Raw genomic sequence first — 17097 nt, forward strand, 5'->3', positions numbered from 1 at the left:
TTGATGCTTTCTACTCTATAGAGTAGATACTAACTATAAAATAATGAAAAGAGTAAGTTGCTGAGAATGACACAACTTCATTTGCTCTCACTTTGACCAATATATCTCAAAAATGAATGGTGTAGGGACTTAAATGGAGGAGGCTCACTGATGCAATTCCTCACTGTTCTGTTGTTGCTGCTGCCAGAGAGAAGATCAGTGTCTGCTTCACTGCTCCCCTTGTGAGGAAGCTGTAGGCCACCAAGAGGCCTCTCTCCTCTGTGCTAACAAACTAGGGGAACTCAGGTGCTCTCATATCTTTCCTCTAGATGCTTCACAACCTTTATATTTCTCCTTTGGAAACTCGATTGTTACATCCTTAAGTTGTGGCACTGACAACACACATGAGACTTGAGGTGAGGCTGCACTCTGTGGAGAGCCAGGCAATTTCTTCTCTTGGTTGGTTAGCCATGTTGTGCTGTTCACTTGGCCCTTTTGACTGCCAGGACAGTTGTGTTCAGAAAGATAAAACTCAGGCTTAATACTAAATTGCTTGTCTGAGGCTTAGGAGGCAGTTGTGTTTTATTATGTGATATTAGACTCTGTCCTTTGGCATTGAGAGTTTTGTAAATGTGTGGTGGGGAAGGTCTTTCCCTTACTCGTTTTTCCTCTTTAATTTTTGAAGTGAGAATCAAGGTTACATTTTTTGACTGCTTAGTGATCCTTTGATGCCTAAAAGGAAAATCCATAAAAACTGAATGCATTTGAGTATTAAAATCCACAGCATGTTCAGTAGGTTAACCGCATAGATCCTTCTCCACTTTGTTCATACTTGTACTGTTTTTGGTCAATGATATAAAATTCAAAAATATGTTGTGGAATTTAACTTTTTTAGGATTATTAAGGCTGGTATGTGTGAAGAGGCATCAGCTGTCTTAGAGGACAGAGAGTGGGCAGTTTTCCTTTCTGTCTGTGAATCTTGATTATTCTTGAAGTTCTCAGCCATAAAACTGATTTTTGTCCCTGACTAAATCAGCATGCAATCCTCACTCATCAAAGAGTAGGGTCTTACTTTGTGTTGTGAGATCAGCAAACTGGTACCTCAGGTTGTGGTGCCTTGAAATTAACACAGGAATCACTGCCTGTGCTGGGAAGCTGTTGTCACCCTAGTGTCTGTCTGTTCAAAACTCTCTGTATCCACATGTTGCGTTCTTTTTTTTTTTTTTTTTTTAAGTGATCATAAATTCAACATTAACACAGCATCTTTTGTGCCTTGTCAGAAAGCTAAAGACCGTCCCTATCACAAGAAGGTGCAGCCTGTGACAAGATAGTGTGGCTGTATATAAACAAGAAAGGTAATTGAAAGAATGAGGAAATCTCATCAGTCTGTAAGATGAGCAGTTCTTGAACTGTCAGAACACCCTGACTACTTATTTCTACTTCTAGGGAAATGATGTCACAAAGGAATATTCTAAGAAATAACAATAAAGTGGCCTTGTGTGCATAATGGGTGGGGATTGGTTCAAAATTGTTAAACATCAACAACTACCTCAGTCTAGGAAATTTTCAGATTTTATTAATAAACTTTTCAGATTACTTTTGGCATTACTGATATTTATAAGTAGTATGCAAGTACATCAATAACTATAATTATTTTTTGTTAGGATTCTTATCACATAAGATCTTCATAGCAATTGGATGGCTATAGAATAGCTTTCCCATGCATGCTTCCACAATAGCAGCCTATTGCTTTCTGTTTGTCTGGAGTTCGTCTGTAATATAAACTTAAACAGCAAACATAAAAATTCCTTAATGACTGTATTGCCTTAGTTTTCACCTAACAGATACCTGTGGCTTTTGTACATAGCAGACTCCTCCTTATCTTGTCTATGTTTTGCTTTTACAGCCCTATAGATACATGAACTTTGCTCCTGTGAAAGGCAGTGCAGGTCTTTAAACACATTCCTGTGTATCAAGAGGTACCTTGGCCTAAGAGAAAACATCATGGTGCTGTTGGACTTTATGTTGAAATAAGCAAGAAAAGCCAGCGCGCAGAAGCAGAACACTTCAGAAAGCACTGAGGACAGCTTGCTTGACTCTCACGAGGTAAGAGCAGTAAGGTAGTTTTGAATGCTGTAAGGACCTAACCCTCCTGTATTTGCAGGTTTATAGCTAGAGTACAGAACAGGAAGTCAGTCTGACTGCTCTGCAAGCATCAGACAAGAGATGAGGAAATACCACTGGAAAATGGAGAGAGGAGGGATATTACTGGCATGGTGATACCAGAAGGCCAGAATGTCATCCTCCATGTTACACTTAACCTCGAATATATGCTTATTACCACTGTATTTGTAACATAGATTTATAAATAAAATAAATGCTAAGGAGAAAGAGCTTGAATTTTGAATTTCTGCGCATTCAAACCTTTGAGGTAAGTGGGTATGCATACATCAACTATACTGCAATTATTTTTTGTTAGGAGGCTTGTCACATAGTCTTGTATCTTCACTACAGTTGCTGTAGAATAGCTTCTTCATGTATGCTTACAGAACAGCAAACTATCACCTTCTGTTACTCGAATATCCTTTGCATCCTTTGTTTATTTGTAAGTCTGTATAGCAAGAAACTGTGCAAGCTTAGTAAAGCTGATGTTTGTGGTAATCAGCCATCACTTAAGCAAGAGGTGGGCTTGTTCTGAGTTTACCTGCAGTGCTCCATTAGCTTCTCCTTTAGTAGTCAGAGGACAAAAAGAGGTCAGAGAGTTGGTGGCAGGATTAAACAGTAGAATGGTGTTCAACAGAACATATAGGTAGGTACAGAGTTTTTTCCTAGACTGGTAGTGTTTACGTGACTTTCATAGAATCTAACTTAGAACTGTATTTTGTGGTAAGTAGGTGACTTGTGTCCTCAGTTCCTCATCAAATTGCTGTTATCACTGTGTTGATACAACTCACATCAGCCTTATGCTGCAACTAAATGGTACTTACTTCAATTTACAGATATAAATCATTACAATTATGTTGCACATTCTCAGTGGTATATAACCACAGAACTTTCACTAGTGTCAGTGTGATTAAGAGCCCCATCCATATATTGTGGTCCAGAATGACACACTGCCATAGCCTAACAAGGCCTCTCAGGACAATGTCTGATTTTGGGTATTTCTTTATCTATGAGTAGTTCTCCTTTAATTCATGTCTCAGAGCACAACCTTAAGTAAGTCAAAACTTTCAAAGCTTTCCAGAGATTACAATAGTTAGGGTCTTTCTAAAACCCACACCAACCACAGTGATGTACTCCATTTGTATAAATGATTTCCTGTGATGCCATTGCTTTGTGAGTCATTCTATGCAAGCAAAAGAGTCATGCAAATCATTAACTTCAATGGTCTACTGGAGAGGTCAGACTCACAAGGCTTGGATTTGTTCAGTGTCTGAAATGAGTAATTTACCTGCAAACATGAGCAACAATGCACAATATGGCCCAGGTACTGGATGTGCAAACTATGATTTCTATGCAAACATTTTCTCCATTATGCTCTCCTCTGTAAGAGCTCTTCAAATCCTACTTAGTTGTGTTTACACACTCAACATCTGAGGTTAAAAAAAAAAAAAATCCAGAAAATCTTCAAAACAAAGTGAAGGTGGCACCTATCAGCAGCAATTTCTGGAAGGTAATATCTGTAATTCTTGCATAATGGGATGTACTAAATGAAAATGCAAAGGGAATAAAAAAGACATTTTTTCTGAAGTACATTTTCTATCTGCGCTGCCAGTTCCACATTTCAGGCAATGATACAGGAGTGCTATAATTTCCAAAGCCTCTGTTCATTCAGCCATCTCCAGTGGCGTCACTGGGAATGTGTAGACATGAGCAGTACACCTTAGAATTATATCAAACTCATTTTCCTACCCACATATGACAGCAGAGTAGTCCCTGATACACTCAGACTGAAGATCAATCTGGGAGACTATTTGTTGTTGAGCTTCTGTTCATTACACTGAATTTGTTTTTTTTCCAGTGGTGAATGGTCTTGCATTAGAAGGAAATAAGCATTTTTTAAAATGACTTCTGTACTGTGCTGATTCTGAATGCTCTGTTGTGTATATATGTGTAACTAATATATATATATATATATATATATATATATATATATTTTTTTTTTTTTTTTTAAGATAAGAGTCAGAAGAATAAACAGAAACAAATCTTTGGACATTTCAAAGCATTCAAAGTCAATAGTGTGGATCTTAAAGAGACAAAAAAGAAGACCATACTCATGGGTAGTGCCTATATTTCATTAAGACGAATTTCTGTTCATGAGGATCATTGAATGTGGTTAAATTTCAGCAAGTATCTTAATTCTGATCATGGCACAGCCTTTTTTTTTTTCCTTTTCTCTAATTAAGTCCTTACTAGCTGAATGAATGGAAAGGCCTCTTTCAGCACCACATCTCTGAGTTTGCAGAACAGTCTTTCAAAGCACACAAAGCTGGGCAAGCCACTGTTTGCAGACAGAGAAGTAAAATAATGCACTCCTGCCTACTTGAGAAGATACAGATAAGCTCTGTGAAACCGAGCTGCTAGCTGTAATAACAATTCTTTCAATGTCACACAAGATAAAAGAGTAAGAATTCAGAACTACCCGGAGCTGTGTTTGTACATCTGTGAAAGTATTTGTGTCTTTGTCCATGAGTTTGCATCCTAGATGGGAGCACAACACCCTGTACAGTAGAGAGCTCACTTTATTAAATATCCTCTCATTACTCTTCTTTTCCCTTCTTCCCTGTGCAACTCAGCCTGAGGGAGGGGCTTTTCTTCCAGGCAGAGGTCCCCCATTTTGCTGGTTGTGTTGTGATTCTGTTTCCACGGTGTTTATAAAACTAAGGTTTGTCATGAACAAAGATTTAGTCAGAAAAATTAAACGGCCTTTTGTCAAAAGCAAAACAACACAGTAGATACTGGAGAACTCCTGTTAATGCCATCAGTGCCACCTACTGCTCGATTTCCAGAGTACAGCTTGTGCAAGTAACTAATGCTACAAACCTGTAAAATTTTGCCCTATGTTTATGAACATTTTTAATATCTATATATAATTTATTTCTACAGCTGACCCAGGTGCACTTTTCTCATTATAAATTCAGTCAATAAACAGTATTGACTATTTCTTCCCCAACATGCTCTTTCTTACAGCCAGAGCCTGATTTTCCAACTTTCTTGAGGTGGTTCTACAGGAGGGACTGAGGGGTCCCAAACAGAAGGAGTTAGATTAAAGCCAGTAGAGATGACCACATCCTGGAATGTAACAGTTTTGAAAAGAGCTTTATATGGGGCAGTGTGCTCTTATCTGCCTATTATCCCTGCCTGTCAATATTCAGAGAACTGCGCTGCCAGTTCCACATTTCAGGCAATGATGCTGGATACCTGTCAATATCCAGAGAACTGTAGGAAATTTAAAAACAAAACAAAACACACACTGTGCCATTTCTCTTCAAAGACTTTTCAGACACAGCCTTCTTATTGTCCAAGATCTTGCAAGTGAGATTAGTTCAAGTCCACAAGCTGAGAACTTGGTGCAACCACCTATGATGCCAGGCCAGACTGAGCCATGTTGTATAATGCATTACCTGAGGGTGTTTGTGTACTTTGGTGATAACAGTAATATGGGAACATAAAGACTGGACTCAAAACCAGTTTCAGTACTGTGGAAAGTATTTTTATAAACTACTGTGTTGTGTAGGTTTCCATTTTTCCAATTCAGCAGTTGTCCTTTCTGTTATATTACAGAAGAAGAAAAAAAATCTATAAGTATTGTACTTGGGTAAGGGCAACCCTAGATATATGTGCAGACTGGGAGAAGAACTTCTTGAGAGTAACCCTGCTGAGAAGGATTTAGGAGTCCTGATAGATGAAAACGTTAACATGAGCCAGCAGGGTGCGCTTGCAGCCCAGAAGTACAATGATATCCTGGGTTATATTAGAAGAGGGAGTGCCAGCAGAGAACTGTCCCTGTCTGCCTTCTTGACACCCTATCTGGAGTACTGTGTCCAGGCTTGGGATCCCCAGTACAGGAAAGATGTGGACCTTTTGGAGAAACTCCAGAGGAGGACCAGGAAGATGATCAGAAGGCTGGAGCATCTCTCCTATGAAGACAGGCTGAGGGAGCTGGGCTTGTTCAGTCTGGAGAAGAGAGGGCTCTGAAGAGACCTCATTACAGCCTTGCAGTCTTTAAAGGGAGATTATAAACAGGAGGGAAATCAACTTTTTACACAGGTGAATATCAATAGGATAAGGGGAAATGTTTTTAAATTAAAAGAGAGGAGATTTAGACTAGATGGCAGGGGAAAGGTTTACACAGGGTGGTGAGGCAGTGACACAGGCTGCCCAAAGAAGTTGTGGGTGCCCCATCCCTGGAGGTGTTCAGGGTCAGGTAGGATAAGGCCCTGGGTAGTCTGATCTAGTGGGTGGCAACCCTGCCCACAGCTGGGGATAGGAACCAGGTGGGCTTTAAGGTCCCTTGCAGTCCGAGCTATTCTAAGCTTAGTGACTTCCTATCTCTACAACAAAAAATGGCACTTTCTTCTAGTGTTAGCACTGTCCCCTTTTCATTACTTGCCTCTCAATGCACTTTGCATGGAGGATAGACAGTGACTTTTTTCCTTTCTGCTCTTGGAACTGCCCCCCCACTGCATATGCTGTAGATTTGCTCATTCTTGCTAACAGAATATAACTTTGCTCCTGGAGAGCTGTTTTCTTTCTGTAGGATCACAGGTACCAGCATTAAAGAACTTCTAAAGAACTTCTCTATTGTGAGGGTTATGGAGCACAGGCACAGGCTGCCTAAAGAGGTGGTGGAGTCTCTAGAGATATTTAAAACCTGCCTGGATGTCTACCTGTGCAACCTGCATTAGCAGGGGGTTGGACTTGATGATCTCTAGAGAACCCTTCCTACCCCTGCAATTCTGTGATACTCTTTGAGCTGATGATCCTTGCAAACCCACTTGCCAAGACTAAAGGAGTTCTACCATCTTTTGCCAACCCACACACACACACATACACAAAAAGCTGGAAAAGCCTGGAAAGTCTGAAAACCTCAGATTATATGAAAACCTTAACATTTTTATTATTTTGACCTCAGCTCACTGTTCACATGTCTTTTAGGTTTGTTACAGCTGCTGAATGCCTGGGGGCAGCGGACTGCCATCGTCCATCTGGCATCGGTCAGTACCCCCGCTATCCCACTGCTGGCTGACGCTGTACCCTGACATGGCGGCCAGGCTATCGCGCCGTTGGGAGGCGGGCGCCCCCTAGTGGTCAACGAGCAGCACACGTGGTGTGCGAAACGGAGCCTGGGTGGCACGGGGCTCTGCGGTTAAGATGAGTTTGTGGGCTGGCTTGGATTTGCCCTCTCTAGTCGTCACCTGGAATGATATTTGTGAGGCTGTCAGCCCCGCCTTGGTTTTCAGAGAAAAAAATTTTCAGAGAAAAGGGTGACTTGGGCAGATTTGATATTAGAATCATAGAATGGCGGAATCATAGAATGGCTTAGGTTGGAAGGGACCTGAAAGATTATGTAGTGCCATCCTCAGAAATGGGGTTCAGAAATGAGGAGACCCCCACAGTATTACAGGTTTTGCATCTAAATAACGTGAGCCAGCTGCTCTGAGGTACTACATTGCCTGTGTGCTGTTGTATACACGTCCATTCTTGCAGACTGGCAGCATAATGGTAAACAAGAGATGAATATGGTGATGCTGTGACAAAGCAACGTTGGCATATGTGGGCCTTAAGCTCTCCCACAGTTCAAATATTTACTGGCTTACAGCATTCCTTACATTTCTATTTTACAGGATGCTGTCCATTCCATGTAATTATGTAAATTGCAGTATTTATTACTGGTTTCTATATAGGAAAGAAAAGAAAGTCATATTTGTATTACTTTTATACAGATGGGCTGCCTGTCTTCTAAACCTATCGCCTTGGACTTGCTCCGTCCATCTGTGCTGCTATGAAGTCCACGCCTGCCATTGCCTTCCATAGAGCTAGTGATGCCCTGGATATCACCTGGAGATCTGGAGATCTGGTCAGCGCTGAACTCTGGATTTTGGGCAAGTTGTTTTCTAATCTCAGACTCTGGCTGAGTGGACACAGCTGTCCCAGAGGAACTAGGCTCTGAGCATAAGCACATAAGTATCATCACAGTAGGCAGCTGCTCTGTGGATCTTGGGAGGTCTTAAGCTGCAAGCTCTGCAGATGTGTGCACTCCTTGCAGCATCCTAGCTTTGTGCTTTGTGCTGCAGCAAGATGGGTGTATTTTTTCCCTGGGCCCAGAGGCCAGAGAAAAAGAGAAACCATGTGGAAAATAGGGGACAAGATCTAGGGAGTGCCACAAAAACATGTAAATAGAGCAACTGTAGCTCTGTCTGTAGAAACTCTCAGATATGCAGACCTGTCCTAAGGCAGAATGAAACCAACAGCTTGCCCAGAGACGGAACACAGCTGGAATTCGCTGTGGAAGGCAAATTGTGTGAGGCAAATTAGTGCTTTTGGACTGATGGACTGAACAAGAATAGGTAACAGTGCTTAACCTGACAAGTAATCTTACAGGCATCATGTAGAAAGAGCCTGTTTACCCTGCTGGCCAGTGGGTAGAGAAAGTCTATGAGTGGTAACAGGCAGGGGAGGACTCGGGGGCTGGACTCAGATCAGGTGGTGAACTCAGAGTGTCCTCTTTCCTGGAGTTTGCTCAGGGCAGTGCTGGATTTACAGCTGGTGAGTTTCAATTGTTCCTGAAGGGGAAGATACTGAATGCTGTGGCTGGGGAGTTCAAAACCAATTTTTACCTCCCTTTAGGGGCAGAAGAAAGGCCTGCCCCCAAAGCGAAGACCTTCCTCAGGTCAGTCTTTTTTAAATTCTTACCTCTGCCAGCAGCTGCTTCTCAAGCCCTGAGGATTTCACTGAGCCAATTTAATGCTGGTGGTCAGACAGTTTAAACCCATTAGCTGCCAGCTATCTGAGTAAATTTTCTTCTCCAAACCCAGCGCACCGGCAGACCACTCCAAGCAGAACTGCAGAGAAACGGCTACATTAAGCGGACATTTGAGTACAACTGTTGTGGCCTGCGTGGTGAGCATTTAGGGGCTGAAGAAAATGCCACTGGCCAGATCACTGTCCATGACCTCTCTTAATGGGCTTCCTCAATGGGAAGATGAAGACCTACCAGTGGAGGACTTGTTGCTCTTTGAAGTTTCTTGGGAAGTTACCAACAAAGGTTTGTACAACACTCATAAGAGTCAGCACTGCTGTTTTTGTGGAAGTGGGAGGAGAAGTGTAGGATGTGGTCATGAGGGGCATTAAAGGGAGACCGGGCAAAAGCTGGCTGCGTGTGTTTTGTATCGGCAGGAACAAATGCAGCATCCATGTTTGTGTGTGGGCTGCATCTGCATGTACTTCCGTGGAAGGAGCATAGTAGTGTCAGGACATGTATTTGTCTGCACACCATTCACCACCAGGGCTGCGTTGTTTAAACAAACATCTAAGTGTTATGCCCAGGTGTGCACGTTTATGAATATACAGACATTCCTTTGTACGTATTTAGATTTTATCTTCTATGCAAATTCACTTGGGAATATAACACATGAAAATGGGCTGCAAAACAGACACTAAATTCAGAGAAGTTAGTTTCTCCTTCTATAGCAGTGTGGAAAAGAGGCCCAATTTGAAATAGTCACAAATAAACATAGTCGCATTGAAACCACTGAACAAAAACAGACGTCAATGACCAACAGTCTTTACGCCAGCTGAAACCCTTTTGGACTGGCTTTTGCAAACACAGGTAGTGCCAGACAGGGACTTCATGTTTTGCACACGTGTACAGACTCAAAATCTGCTCACCATGCAGTGTTACACATAAAGTCTATGCTACTTGTTACTCAAAGATCTTTCTGCGTCCATTACCAATTCCTTCATCAAAATATACCCCTTTCATAGAATGGAGCCATAGAATCATAGAATGGAATCATTTTGGCTAGGTGCAGTTCACTAAGGGGGGACAGGCTCCATTTTTGCCATAAAAGCGAATTAGTATGAGTAAATGATTGACCTATGTGTCTTATTGTCCTGGCAGATAAATAAAGAGATTAGACTGAAGAGAGGATCTGTAATCTGCTAAGATTTTAACCCTAACGGGGAAATATGTGTGAGAGGAGCAGAGTGCTAGGGTCTATCACTCTGGTGGAACTAGAATTAATATTCTGTGATCGCTTCCAGTATTTAGTCTGCACTGAACTGCAATTTTACTTGCCCAGGAGGATCAATACACAGAGGTAGTACAGAGTAGCTTTTACACTTTGAATCCCTGTGGGCTTATTTTTCAGTAGTTTTAGTCAAGTTTTTTGAGGTAGTTGTCTACTGTCAGAATTTGGAGCATGCAGCATTTACTTTTGCAGCATGCATGGTAAGTAAGCCATTGGCAAGCAGATGGCAGCAGAAATCTGGAAAGTTCAGATGTCCTCGTTCACATTTCTGAGCCCTGTGCTATTTACATACTTTGTTATCTGGACCCCCTGGCTACAGGGATCACACAGATATTTAAGAAAAAGTGAAGAAGAATTCGATGTATCTGTCTTTATGTGAAAAATGCTGAGAATGTTTTGATCATCCATACAGCTTTTAATGACCTTATTTCTAGCTGTGTCAGTTGATTTGGCTGCACTGATTAGTTTCGTGTTTTATGGGAGAACTAATATTTATAATAGAGTGAACATTTTTTTCAAATTAGTTAAAAATAAAGGTGCTGTTAATTGTCCCAGGTGTCAAACTCATATGTCCAAATGGAGCTGACACAGCTAGACATAGCAAACAGTGTCTTCATTAAAACTGGATTTCTGTACAAAATTACCATCAGCCAACCCTGACTGGAAATGTTTGTGCAAAAAGTCTTCAATAAGCCTATTTCAGCTTACTTTTCTGTGAGCCTTTATATTCTTGCTGCTGAAGGCTTTTTTTTCCTGTGTGTTCCATGCAATTGAATGTCAAAGTCACATGATGAGATTCCCCAGTGACCTTTTTATAAACAGTTCTTGGAAAACGTTAAGGCATTGGGCTTATAAGGAAAGAGAATAGCCAACAAAAGGGAGAGTCTTCAGAGAAGATACACAGGCTTAGGAAATACAATCACTTACACCATTTTCCCCATCCTCCTTTAGCAGTTCTTATGGAATAACTGTTCATTTTACTAAGTACCCTGCCCCCACGTAGATTTAATGCTGCTGCATGTTTCAGTGTTTTAGTTTTAATGTTGCTATCTATATTTCTAATATAGAGGGAAAGATAAGCATAAGCTGGGCTTATTGCCCTGACAGGCTCATTTGATGATTTAATATGATGCCTTAATATTTCTTTTCTGGCAATGCAAAGCTGTTTCAGCATGAAGTTAGCTCATGCAGCTGAAGTGGTGTAATGTTGCTGCTGCCTACAGGAGAGTTGAAGTCTTTATATGTGCCTTGTGTGTATCACTAGTTGCTTGTAAGCAGTGCCCTTTGCAAGTAGCTTCAGTTTTCTGAACTTCACAAATACATTTGCCTTCAGAGTTGGAGGACAATGAAAGGTCCTGCAACTACAGGAGTATATGTGAGTATATGTGAGTATATGTGATTGTATGGTGTGAGAGGGTTTTCATATGCCAGACTGCCTGTTGGAAAAGAGGGTTGACTGGTATTTCCTTGAGCAGGAGGTGGTGCTGGTTGGTACTGAGGTCTATGATGCAGCGGAAGGAAAGGATTTGTCAGTTGCATGAACTCAATATTCAGAGATATGCAAGTATTCATTATTCCCAGAGCCTCTTAAGTTCTTTCTCAACAGCTGCCACAGTGAAGGTGCCTCCCTTTTTTAAGTCTAGTTCATTTAACACATGCTCTAACTAGCAGAGTTTTCTACTTGCCTATGCTTCCTTTTTATACTCTGTGTTCCAGTGCTGCCTGTGCTGAGTGGCAGCTTCTGACATAAGAACTGGAAAGCACCAGCATCTCAGTTATTCTTTTTTCCCCTAGCTTACATAGCCAATTTGGAGCATGCAGAGATAAGATAGCTGAAGGAGAGAATGAGGGATTAAAAAAAAAAAAAGAATCTCATCTGGAAGTGTGACTCTCCCTCCACCTTACCCCCAAGTAAAGCAAAAAGGAACTTGCCGCTTAAAATGTGAGCACAACATTAACACCATCTTGCACTGAAAGTCTTCTGTCACAAATGTAAGAAAAATGTAGTTTGTGATACAAGATTCTCCTGCTTTGACTCTCCACTGATGGGCAAGTCCCATACTGTGAAGTGAATCTACTGTGTTTATGTGGCAGAAAGGGACGAAACCAAACAGGCAAGAGCCCCAGTGCACTGCAGAGCTGCATGATCTGGTGGTAATCTTGGAGAAACTCAGCTTTTTTTCACACTTCCTTCCCCATCTTTTGGGGCCAGTACGCTTCAGTAAAGCTAGATCTGGGCCTATCTCTATGCATGTTGCAAAAGTGGACTGTTTGCTGTGTTTTGCTTTTTTTTTTTCTCTCTCTCATAACACAAAGACCAATGGAATTGTAAGAACGGGAGCACAGAGTATTGTATTGAGCTTTGTATATCTTGTGTCTGAAGCTCCATAGATAGAAATTGTCAGCAGGAAACCAAAAGCTACTACAGGAGCGTGGAGGCAACTGCAGCAAATCTTCCACAGTAATCTTTTGTCCTCAATTCCTCCTTCTCAACGTCTTTTAAATATTTTCCCACTGATAATTGGAGTATTTAACTGAGATAGAGAAGTGTAATTCTTAGCTGTAGGTTAGTGAGTTTTTGGATATGCATAATGAGAAGGGCTGCAAACTCTGAAAATCTGATCTGTGCTCTTTGAAGATTCCTTTAAAGTCATTCAATTGATGCTTAGATTCGTATCTCTTGCTATACTTAACAGCTTTTAGCTAGAAAGAAGAGTGCTTAAAAATGCTGGTCTGACTGCCAGTTTCTATCATCATTCAGCTGTGAACAGATTGGCTCAAAAATCACTCGTAGGTGAATCTTAAATATTTTTTTCCAGCCCTACTGGATTCTGTTAAAAACAAACCGTAATTCATTTTCCCCTGAAGCAGAGTTCTGTGCATGGGTTCCCTGGTGAAAACCTGGACCCTTGGTTATTAAATCATGAAATCACTGAAGTCAGCAGGACCAACATTTCACTCTGTCTGCATTAAATGTTTTTCCATGGTGGAAGGTCTTTGGGAGAAGGTGGATGATGAAATCTGTGACACAGTTGAACCAGAACACTTTAGAAAGTGAAGATGTGCTAGCATATGTCTTAAATATAACACATATTTGTTATCCATAAGAAAAATCATCTTCTTGTGGGAAACTTAGCATGAGCACAGCATCATAACCCATCGTGCTTCTGGATCTGGTGATATCTTGGCATCAAAGTAATATGAAATTAAATCCTTTGTATTTGAGATGATGTACACTGTATTGTGTGTACTGATGCAGGACTGTATTGTGAAAATCTTCTGTAAATTGCAGTGTTTTGGTATTATTTCAAAACATACTTCTAGTGCCAGAACTTCAAAGGATACAGATAACTTCTGTCTTCTGATGAGTCCTGGACACAAAAGTAGCCAAAAAAATACATTAAAAGTATGTGAAGTATGAAAGTATGTGAAGGGGCTTTGTATTTTTTGATTGACATTATTTTACTCCAAAGATAGTCACCAGATACACATAATGAAAAATTCAGAATAGAACCAAACATTAGAAGAAATGAGACCAGGCCCAATTTTATTACGTCTATAGATCAGAGACAAATTTTGAGGGGAAGGGGTGAAATAATAGTTGACGTTAACTAGTAATTGTGGCAGTGAAGTCATTTTAGGACAAGGGGGAATGGTTTTAAATTGAGACAGAGGAGGTTTAGGTTAGATATTAGGAGGAAGTTTTTCACACAGAGGGTGGTGACACACTGGAACAGGTTGCCCAAGGAGGCTGTGGATGCCCCATCCCTGGAGGCATTCAAGGCCAGGCTGGATGTGGCTCTTGGCAGTTTGGTCTAGTGGTTGGCGACCCTGCACATAGCAGGAGGGTTGAAACTAGGTGATCTTTGTGGTCCTTTTCAACCCAGGCCATTTTAAGATTCTACAATTTTGAATCCTGAAGTTGGTACTACTTCCCTCTTGGATTCCATGGCAAGCACAGCCCCCCAGAAAAGCTCTAGTGCCTTCTGTGTCAGGTTGTGGCAAGAAAGATGAAGTATAGAAAAGATGAAGAGTGGAAGCACCTTCCTTCCAGTAGGGCTGGAAAAAACTCTGCCTCTGTAGCAAAGGTGTGCAGGGAAGGGCTCCTGCCTCTATCCTGCAGGTGACAGTCTTCCTGTCTCAATTTTGTAGCTTCTCGTGCCGTCTCTTTACTTCCTTTTTGGTGTCTGCTGCTGCTTACCTCTGTCTTTCCACAATGTGGGGTAGGTAGGAGAGAAAGTAAAGTGAACAGTAGGTATCTCTGGCAGCTTTGAGAAGTTTGGACCATTCCCTGCTCAAACATTCCCACCTGCACAGGCCATTTTCTAGAAATGAATTTCCTGCGTAATCTTGCAAGTCCTTCCTCATCAGGTGACAAAGAGCATTTGCAATGGGTCTTTCCATGTGGTATTTTCAGCAGAAATAGTGTGCTTTCTGCAGTGATAGATCTTGCATAAAGATCTCCAGTTGCGAAATCAGGTCTCTGCTTCTGCATAATGCTGTCCTCAGTAGCGATGTGATACAGGGAGTCCATTCTGACTCACAGACCGTTTATTTATTTAAATAGCTCTGACAGCTGTCTCAGTGTCTCAGAAGGCACTAATTACTGCTTGGACTTTAAATATGCAGCAATAATAATACACTTGAAATGGGGAAAGAAGTAAGAGGCTGAAGTAATGAAGATGATAACTTCTTAGATAAATGCGCAGTTATGGTAAAGGCTATGAAAAAATTCAAACTTGGGAAAATAATTTTATGAAATATTTTCTGAGCAAATATTTTGTTTTCATCTTTTTCCTTTTAAAGAGGGCACTAAAAAGAAGTCAAACTTTCTCATGTGGACCTTCTTTCCCCAAAACTTTTTTTTTCCCCTGTCCCTACCAGTTTATTTTTCCCAAAAAAGAGGGAGAGGATGAATGGAAATAAATGAGGGGAATTATTTTTTCTTGAATTCTTTTTTAACTTAATTTCCTCTTTCTGGTGGAAAAGTTAAAAATAAATTTTAAAAACAAATAATAGAAACGTTTTTTTTCTCTCAAGGAGGTTTTAAAATTATCGGAACTTAAAATATTTGCATGAAGTGTTTCAGGTGGAATTGGAACACTAAATTGGTCCTGGAAGCACTCAAGGCCAGGCTGGATGGGGCTTTGAGCAAACTGGTCTAGAGGGAGGTGTCCCTGCCTACAGCAGGGGGTTGGAATCAGATGATCTTAAAGGTCCCTTCCAACCCAAACCGTTCTATGATTCTATAATTTATTCACATTTCACTATTAATTCTTCAGATAACAGAACTTCAGAGGCTGCATACAGAAACCTAAAACATCAGGGGATTTTCATACATCCTTATTGTTTGGGAACTTTTTATAGCTACAATATGACATAAAAGTATGTGATTAGGGACGAACAAGGTGATGTATCATATAGGTGAGAATAATTTGAGAATCCTGTTAGGATCTGTGTATTCAACTTCAGCCTAGCTCTGTTAGTTGGTAGAATCTGTAATACACTGATTACTAACATAAGTATTTCCAGTGGATTCAAAGCCACTGTGCAGATATAATCTGTCTCTTCATAATATATAACATGTTCCTTGAATTGTTTTGGGAAAGTGAATTTTCCAAAGTCTATGTGTTGTTCTAGACATTGCTCTTTCCTTCTCAGGTTGTCTTTTTTTAAGTTAAGCCTGACCCTTTTCACATACGCACAGTTTCACTCGCCCAGTCAATGTAAGTTTATACAAAGATGTGCCTTGTGAGTCATATTTCCACAGTGGCAGAGAAAACAAAAGTAGATTTGAGGACCAAGTAACCCTGACCTTTTATCGCAACTATCTTCTGCAGAGTTTTTACTGTCCATAAAATGTACTCTTTTGTTTTTATCCTTAGTAATTCTCATTGCATTTCAGGCAAAATAGTACCCTCAACTGTAATTTACATTGCTGTGCGACAGATTATGGTGGTAGATCACAGCACACTCTCCAATTTTTCATTCAGAACAGGCCTTCCTTTTTGACAGGACATGTTTTAGAACACAGAGTAATGCTACACGAAATCTTGCGAACAGGATCACTCAGCTGTTGGCTTTGTAAAGTGATGTCCCAGGCCATTTATCTCTTTTAAAGGCAGTATCTGCAAACTCAGCTGCCAACATTAAACACCTTGCAGTGTGAAAGGCACTGATCTCCACTCTTTTGATGGAGGGGAAAGAGCTCCATGCCGTTGATGTCATATGTGGCTTTATCGTGTTATCTAATATTCTAATTCTTGCACATAGGTTTTTTACTCATTTCCATGTGGCCACCAGGTAACTTTGCACAAAAATCTCCCCCTATTATAAGACCAACATTTTTGCCAATAAAAACCAACTAGTTTCACAGCTAGCATTTCTACTTGTTTATCTGTTTCGGATTAAAGTGATTTCTGTTCATATGATGACCTTTCCATGAGAGCAGACAACGTTTGTGTCATTGTAACCGCATGACATTGTAGATTGAATCTTCTGATTGTCACATTATTAAAATGGTGTATTTGCACAAATACAATATATTCATGTAGTTTCTATCAGCTTATGAGCAGAGGAATTTGGAGCCACTTTCTTTGGACTTTTTGAAATCCCTGTCCAGAGCAGCTATGGTAGACAGTCATAGAATCATGGAATCATACAATGGCCTGGGTTGAAAAGGACCACAAAGATCACCTAGTTTCAACCCTCCTGCTGTGTGCAGGGTCGCCAGCCACCAGACCAGGCTGCCCAGAGCCACATCCAGCCTGGCCTTGAATGCCTCCAGGGATGGGGCATCCACAGCCTCCTTGGGCAACCTGTTCCAGTGTGTCACCACCCTCTGTGTGAAAAACTTCCTTCCTAA

The 17097-nt window shown here is 40.9% G+C and overlaps 1 protein-coding gene and 1 long non-coding RNA gene across 4 annotated transcripts in view; both read left to right on the forward strand.

Moving 5' to 3' along the window:
- Nucleotides 1-1896: 1896 nt before the first annotated feature.
- LOC122169147 lies at nucleotides 1897-8081 on the forward strand. The gene is made up of 3 exons (XR_006171486.1): nucleotides 1897-2085; nucleotides 7138-7196; nucleotides 7926-8081. It is a non-coding gene; the product is annotated as an uncharacterized LOC122169147 (long non-coding RNA).
- A 569-nt stretch (nucleotides 8082-8650) lies between these two features.
- The window catches only part of GYS2 (glycogen synthase 2), a 41264-nt gene continuing 32817 nt past the window's right edge, over nucleotides 8651-17097 (forward strand). Inside the window, exons 1-3 of one of the 3 annotated variants that reach the window (XM_042835036.1) lie at nucleotides 8701-8748; nucleotides 8830-8872; nucleotides 9018-9247. In XM_042835036.1, coding sequence (XP_042690970.1) covers nucleotides 9127-9247 — 121 coding nt within the window. In that variant the 5' untranslated portion in view covers nucleotides 8701-8748; nucleotides 8830-8872; nucleotides 9018-9126. The other 2 variants (XM_042835037.1, XM_042835035.1) reach the window with 2 other exon arrangements.

The sequence above is a fragment of the Centrocercus urophasianus genome, unplaced genomic scaffold, assembly GCF_019232065.1.
Source record: "Centrocercus urophasianus isolate 14NV4802_14NV808 unplaced genomic scaffold, USGS_Curo_1.0 seq_5, whole genome shotgun sequence".
Classification (NCBI taxonomy): domain Eukaryota; kingdom Metazoa; phylum Chordata; class Aves; order Galliformes; family Phasianidae; genus Centrocercus; species Centrocercus urophasianus.